General features: G+C 39.4%; 1 protein-coding gene across 1 annotated transcript in view; it reads right to left on the reverse strand.

Annotated features, from left to right (window-relative positions):
- The window catches only part of SLC17A6 (solute carrier family 17 member 6), a 47,470-nt gene extending 40,197 nt beyond the window's left edge, over positions 1-7,273 (reverse strand). Inside the window, exons 1-3 of the mRNA XM_077820138.1 lie at positions 7,188-7,273; positions 4,064-4,316; positions 2,427-2,545 (exon numbers count right to left, since the gene is read on the reverse strand). Coding sequence (XP_077676264.1) covers positions 2,427-2,545; positions 4,064-4,316; positions 7,188-7,273 — 458 coding nt within the window. The remainder of the gene's footprint in view (positions 1-2,426; positions 2,546-4,063; positions 4,317-7,187) is intronic.
- Between the last annotated feature and the right edge of the window lie 543 nt (positions 7,274-7,816).

Here is a 7,816-nt window from a genome sequence, read left to right on the forward strand (position 1 = left end):
TAACCATGAGCCAAACTATCATGCAAAAATAATTAGATAAGCAGATCCTAGAAATCTCTATTCAGCCCTCTTTGTCATGGGACACTAAAAGTGAACCTGAAGAATTGTGACTGAGGCTGCAAATAAATTAGAAAGTGAGCCAACGTACAGCAAATGTCTTGATTTCTGCAATTAGCAAAGAAATCCATGATCGCAGTAAAAAGCTCTCCATTGACTGACCAGATGAAAAATAAATAGAAGCCATGGCTTGGCTCACCATTGATGATTCTCTCTTGGCAGGAAGTAGATGATGGTTTGGGGGGACAGCTTCAAAGGCCTGGCTAATGTGTTTCAGTTCAACAAGATAAAGATATTCTTCAATTTAAATTGAGAATTACTGGACTGTAGGAAGGATTCCAGGATGTGAACATGAATGTGTTTTAACTGGAGTTTGATTTTTTCCATATTTTAATAAATTAATGACATTTTAGAGATATGTCCAAATCCTTGTAATTAGCTAAAAGTGGGCTTCTGGACTGAATCTTAACGTCAAGCAAGCAAGCTCCTGCATACTCAGCAGCACCTTGCCAATAACAAATTAAATTTTGTTTTCCACCTATTTGATCCAATTCTGATTGTGATTCTACTTTTATAACTCTGTATTGAGTCAAAAGACTTAAATGGAATTGCACTAGGATAATCAAGAATGGAATTTGACTCTCTGGTTCAGATCCTACAGTCTTTATTAAGGCAAAATTCCCATTGAAGTAAATTGTAATGGGCTGGATGAAGATTACAAGAGGATTTGGTACAGAAAAGAAAGGTGGTGTATTTGGATGGATAGAGGCCTTTTAGGGGATGATCTCTTGTGAATTTTTTAAAATTGCCTTTATATTTCTAATCTATTATTGGAAAGCTGGGGAAAGGGACATTTTAACTAACAGATAAGAACATACTGGGTTACTGTATATATTAACACTGCTTTTGTTTTATTTCCAAAATCATGGACCAAAACTTCTGCTGGTGTAAATGGGCATCAACAGAGCTACATTAATTTACACAGCTAAGGATCTCACCATTCATTGATTTATCTTTTAATGGAGCTCTGTGCTCTCAAGAGAACTGCAGGCTTGGCAAGTATATTTGTGTCCTTGTTTAAATAAAAAACATGGCCTGGTGAGAGAACTTCATTGTATAAGTCTGTCTAACGCTCCTAGTCCTACCTTTGATGTTACACACTCCTGTGATGAGCTAAAACTGCACCTTCCCTTTTAATATCCATTTGTACCTAGTCCATTGCTGCTGGAGAGGAGTGGCACTAGGACCTTTCCTACCTCTCCAAATGATGAGTCTGTGGCATTAAGGATGGATATGAATGCCTCGTGTGTCTTGAATACTCAGTGGATCTAATTAACAGGTGGAATCACACCCTGGGTGCTTGAAATATTGCCAGACACCATAGAAACGAATCTTTAAGACCCTGCACCATCTGCACTTCCTTTTCATTGTGCAAAGCTCATTGAAACATGTTTTTCTTCCATTTTATTCAGAGTGGACTATATTCAGTTCCATGTCAATTAATAACTACTGATATCTGCTATTTTCCCCATTTCTTTTTTAAAAAGATTGTATTTAAATAAGTAAAGGGATTTCAGTGTCTTTCAACTTTGAAAAATTCTATCGTGATAATCTTAGTGAAAAGGAAACTAAATAAAGTAAAAAATAATCATAGCAACTTTATTGCAATATACATTTTAAAGGACAAGAAACAAACATGAAATCCATATAAAATCAGAAAATAATTAAAATGGTAATAAAATACAATTCCAAGATTCATTTTCATTTATTTCGAATGTTTGTTTCTTGACCTTCAAAAATATTGTATTATTATTTCAATGACTACAGAGGAACACCGACATATTTTTCAATACCCCATGCTTTTCAGAAATATGCGTCTCGGTGACTTGAGTTGAATAATAATTCCTCGCTGTATAATTGTTGCCTCAATGTGCTGCAGTGCCAGCAAAAAATGCTGGCTTGCAGAGGCAGACGGTTAGGTTGGGGTTCATGTTTGGTTTGCACGCCGCAGTTGATACTGCGAATCAAAGCCTAAAGTACTTTGTCTCGTCTACACCATCCATAAAGGCTCATCTTACTTACAGTGAGTGGAGTTTTGCCGAAGGAAAGTGCCTGTCCACTCTTGCCCCTCTAACAGCCATAAAGAAGAGAGGAAAGCTGCCTTTATACTGAATTCAACAGATGACAATTGTAGGAAGCCATCAGCAGAATAGCACTAACGAACCAGACACCCTGCTCCGTCTGCTTTTCGCATAATGTGCCTGCATTTATACCCGCTGTTTTAACAGTCAAAATCTAAACATAGCAACCCGATGTATAGTATCCATGTTTCTGTTTATATACATTTATATATATTAGACCGTCATTACCTGTTAGCTGCTAGTCTGGATGCTATATATCCCCCGGGGATTTGAGTGACTATATATCCCCAGAAAAAAGAGCCATGGATCATGCCAACTGTTTCAGGGTCCCAATTAAACTTCGCTTTCTTCCAGTGCAAAAACCAAGGAGAAAAGGGAGAAAGAAAATAGGAAGGATGTAAGCAGGCCAAACGAAAGCATTTATTAATAATTGTTTAACGCTAGGCAATCTTTGCGGAATTTCGATTATGTTGAACATGCCCATTTACTAGCCGGTACTATATAGAAATGGGGCAAGGTGCTAACCGCCAAAATAATAACCGATTTGCGTTAAAATTGGTCTCTAGAACAAATATGCTAGAATGCCTACAAAAATCTGGCATTAGTACTGGAGGAGAGAGGAGAGACATGATTTCTATCTCGTGATTGCTGTTAACCCTAAAAATATGGGAATCTTGGAACCAAAGATACCCTTGAATCTCCTAGAGAAAGGGGTGGCAACAAATGTGTTTTCTTCTGTCCGATCCAGTCTAGAAAAGGGGTTGAGGGGAGGAGAGAGGAAAGCCCCCCCCCTCCGCACACAAACACACACTCAGACTCACACTCACTCTCACGCTCCCTGGCACACACAGTCAGTTGTAATACATCTCTCTACAGAGAGAGCGAGACCGAGAGAGAGCCAGTTGCCTACATCGCAGGTAAGCTCACAAACATGGGAATGAGGAAAGTGCTTCAAGGTATTTTGGAGGGGAAAAAAATGATTTGGCTCATCGTAAGTGGATCACCTGCATTTGCAATGGAGCCCATCGAATATATCTATAGCATGGACTCAGTGAAATCGAAAACGGTCATATCGGTCTATCTAGCTGCCTGTTTATCCCTCTGTGTATGTTCACACGTGTATGTGTATATACACAAATATATATTCTATATGATATATAAATGTATACATTTCTACACGTATACATTTACATATCAGATATATTCTTGTCTTTGTGTACATAGGCGATATACATATGGTTAAGCACCTTATAAATGAAAAATGTTTTCTCATTGGGCCATAGATGACTTTTACAGCGTTGCATTTTGTTAACCAAAACTCATTCATCCTGATATTTCCAAACGTTCCGCAACAAACCACTCCATTTCCTTTAGAGAATTGGGCAGCCGCTTTGGAGTCGTTTATTCATGCTCGTGTTCTCTATTCCGTGCATTTAATTTACGAAATGATTGAGGTCCCCAAAGCTGGATATAAAAGCAAAATATCTGCACACAAACTTGTGCCACGGAATGACCTCTTGGTCTGGGAAAGAAAGAAAACAAAATAGGCACAATCGAGCTTTTATTCCCCCCCCCCCCGCCCCCCACAACATTCTTTGGATCATTGTCCTCTCTGTTATAAATAAAATACGACGTTGTTCTGGGGCAGTTCACTGTAGGATTCTCCTACCCAGAGGCGAGCAGATTATAGCAGAAGGAGGAAACCGTCTCGATTTTATTATTGTTATTATTAGAATGATTGGAAATATCATAAAAATCTAAAGGGGGGGGGTCTTACTTGTTCTATTCATTCTTTGTTATTACTCTGTCCTGAGGATATTATGATTTATATTCGTGTTGCGGGATTAAAGGGGAGTGATTCCCACCTCTTTAATAATTTTTCCTCCTCGGTGTATGGTGCTGTTATTGACCATATCCACGATGGCTACTCCCAAGTTACAACGGATTCCAAAAGAGATGCAGAATCCCAGTCCACTCATGATGGCAATGATGTACCTCCGGGGGAGCCCAAAGCAGGTACAGTCGCACACTGGGGCTTTCTTCACGGGGGCCTCCAGGGGTTTCCCATCTTCTGTGAGTTCGATGTTGTCCGCAGGCTTCTGTTTCTTCTCTAGGACTCTGCCCAACACAAGGGGAAAAGACAAGCAAGAGAGTTGAAGCCAACTCTCCCGAACAGGTCACTTGAATGGCAAAGTCACTATGACTGAAAAATTACCTTCAGTTGTTCTTTAGCAAGACCTGTGGGATGCATAATTATTCATTTCCCCAAAAAAGAGGGAGGAGCAGCAGATGGAACTGTCCATCTATCATTAAAGATCTCTGGTTAAATATGTAGGAGACATTAAGAAGACATCAGCTGCAACCACTGCAGAGGCGCCATGTTGTCTAATTCAAAGGGGATTGCTGGGAGATGAAAAATTATCTTGGAGTTTTAAACTCTATTGTTATTACATTATAAATATGAGAGGAATTAGTTCTACAGTGCTTGTGAATGTGGAAGCGGAAGAAATGCTGTAAAGATGAGCAATTATTTCTATTTATTCCAGATCTGCAAAATGGCTGTCATAGCCATTTTAACGAAACATGCCAGTGTTTGAGAACTACCCATCTGCAGATGACTCAATACCTTTGCAATATTAATAACATGAATTTGTGAAGATTACATGCAATAATCTGCACTCTGATTATTAACTAGACTTACTTTAGGTCTGTTTTTTCCGCTGCTCTCTCAGTGCCCACATTTACCAAAATATTAAATCGAAGCTCCCAGGGTTTTAAGTTTAAACTTCTAAAGGAAAATCCATACATTAATATTTACACATTTTGATTATAATATAATGAATCAATGCAGCCATTTGCACCCACACAGTATGTTTCAAAACATGTACGTGTATTTTATTTTTATAGGAGAGAAAAATCTTAATATGCTTTTTTGAGGAAAAAATGTGCTGGGTTTATCGCTAAAACATTCCCCACATTATAGTAAGATGCAAAAGAGGCCGATTAACTACTCAGAAGTGCAGCCCCTGCAGAACAGGGTATTTGAAAACTGCATCCAAACATTCCATTTTGCTAGACCGCTGCCTTGCCTCCAAGCCTGCCAATCCTTGCCCACGTGAACAATTCTCCGCAGGTGAATAATTCAACCCAGGTCAACTCCCCTGAGTAATGGGTGAGTAACGATTGGCAGGATCAGACCCCAAACATTATTCATATTATGTATAAAGAAAGGATGGGCCATGCCCTGCAACACGTACTCAGTTGAATTTACTCTTATTATTCACTGGTGTAAGGCTTACTCCCCTGAGTCAGGGTTGCAAGATCCCCATCCTCTTAAAAATGTAATTAAAATAGAACAATATATTTTATAGTTAAAACTGGTTCATTCAAACGATAAAATCTGAGCACCAGCTTTCGCACAGAATTGATTTGATTTGATTCCACCTGAAATGAAGCAAAGATCATGGGACATAATAAACATTATTTCCACTTTAAAATTACGAATAGAAAATTATACGTTGATTCTCTGAAGTGTGGCTAGTCCTGATGGAATATTTGTTAAATCCTCGGAAGTTCACAGAGTGCCTTATTTAGATCATTCTTTAAAAACCTGTTTGAGATATGATATAGAAGGTATTGTGAGTTGCAGGAGTGTTTTCATATCTATCGAAGAATATTTAGTGCTAAACTCGATTATTGTAGTTATATTCGTAGAGAAGAAAAGTACATTTCCCATGATATTCGAGAGGGCCCATACTAATTTATTCTGTTTTTCAGATATTTTACATATTTTCAGTTCGTTTAAAACGATTGAATTTATGTAGGCTGGTGGTAAAATAACCATATATTTCTAGACTCTAACTGTACTAGTTTCTATTACAATAGGAAGCCTCATTTTACTTGATAATTTACTTCATATTTCCTTTCCTTTCAAAATTACATAGGAAGTTGTAAATCATGTACCATTATTGTTGGAATAATACTGTGCCTCTTTTCCACTGCCGCATAAGGTGGAGAAAAACAACTTCCACTGTAGGTATTCAGACAATCGCGCATTTTGCTTTAGTCAGAAAATTCTAATAACGTTGGAGAGAGTGGGGTACTTTGTTCTAAAGGCAAATGTCCGAAAATATATTCTCCCGATTTTTATTTTGTAGTTTTCTCGTAAAAAATCATATTTTGGGGGGGGGGTCACCAAAGTGTCAGATTTCACAGGGCCATTTATGATGGAATGGTGTGATCCAATCGAGGAATGGTGTGTTCAAATTTCGTGTCAATGCACTTCAGGTGTGTGGTTGCGTGCATCTATACACACACCTGAAGACGGTGGAAATACACGCACCCCCCTATTGCTGGATTAACTTTATGGGTTTCATCCATTGCGGTTGTGCATTTTCTACAAAAGAAATGGACCCTTTTCTATGCAGACGGATAAATAATTGAAGGTGTCTCTCTCAATATATTTGTCCTAGCTTCAAAGAGAGAAATCGTTCGGTTATCAATTATTTATGCATTTCCGTGCTTTTCTTCATCTGACGGGCGGTTACACAGGGGAACCGGTTAATCGAAATCAGGAATGATTTTATAGTTTCATTTTTTTAAAAAAAAATACGCTCTCTGAGGAAAGTGAAATGGATCCTACGGGTGCCCTGCATTGAAATGAAATAAAAATACAGGAGTGCTGCTCTCTGTTGATTCTATTTTTAAAATGAGATCAAATTTCTGGGTAGAAAGATGGGGGAAATCTCTTAGGACACATTTAAAAACATCCTCCGCAAGCTAGCTATGCAAGTTATTTCGGTGCCATAGTGTAATGGTAGCGTTAGTTTGTAGATGATATCAAGAAAACCTATAAATAGCTATCAGTCTATCAGCAACCTAACCTACACAAATAGCGTATATTCGAACTGATCCAGCAATTTTAGGCTAAGGAAAGCCTCCCATTCTTTCCAGTAAGAAATCCAGCCCCCGGACCGAGATCTTTCTTACCTGTAGAGTTGACCGAGCGATTTCCCAGCAAAATTCTTCATTCCCTCCTTGCCGGGGGTCAAAATCCTTTGTTTTACCGACTCCATGCCTCCAGAGGTTTTCACTGGGCTCCACTCTGTGTTGAACAGGGCACTGCTATGAACAGCTATGATCGCTCATATTGGTTTAATCTCTAACTTTTTCTCCCATGGCTATCGGAGCGCCTCCAGATAAAGGGAGCCTGAGTCAGTGTGTGTATGTGTGTGTGTGCGAGAGAGCAAGAGGGAGACAGAGCCAGAGAGAGGGGGGAGAGCCAGAGAGAGAGAGAGAGAGAGCGAGAGCGAGCAAGCTACATGCAACCCACGGCTTTCCTAACAGAACAGAGTTGGGAGCCACAATTAGAAAGTCTTTTCGGAGGTGCAGGACTCATTGGCAGACGGTGGAGGCAGTGCCATGGCTGATTTGGGAGGGGGAATGACCCTACTTCCTAGGAGAAGATGGTCCAGTGTTTAAAATCCTGGTTTTCTGCTGAACGTTTCCCTAACCTGTAGGGATTGAGAGGTGTGTGGGGCGGGAGGGTCATCTAATTTATCACTCCAAAAAAGAAGTCAAAAGTTCCCAATGCCCAGCACGTGCCAGCCGGAGAGAAC

The sequence above is a fragment of the Eretmochelys imbricata genome, chromosome 6 (assembly GCF_965152235.1).
Source record: "Eretmochelys imbricata isolate rEreImb1 chromosome 6, rEreImb1.hap1, whole genome shotgun sequence".
NCBI classification, from domain to species: Eukaryota; Metazoa; Chordata; order Testudines; family Cheloniidae; genus Eretmochelys; species Eretmochelys imbricata.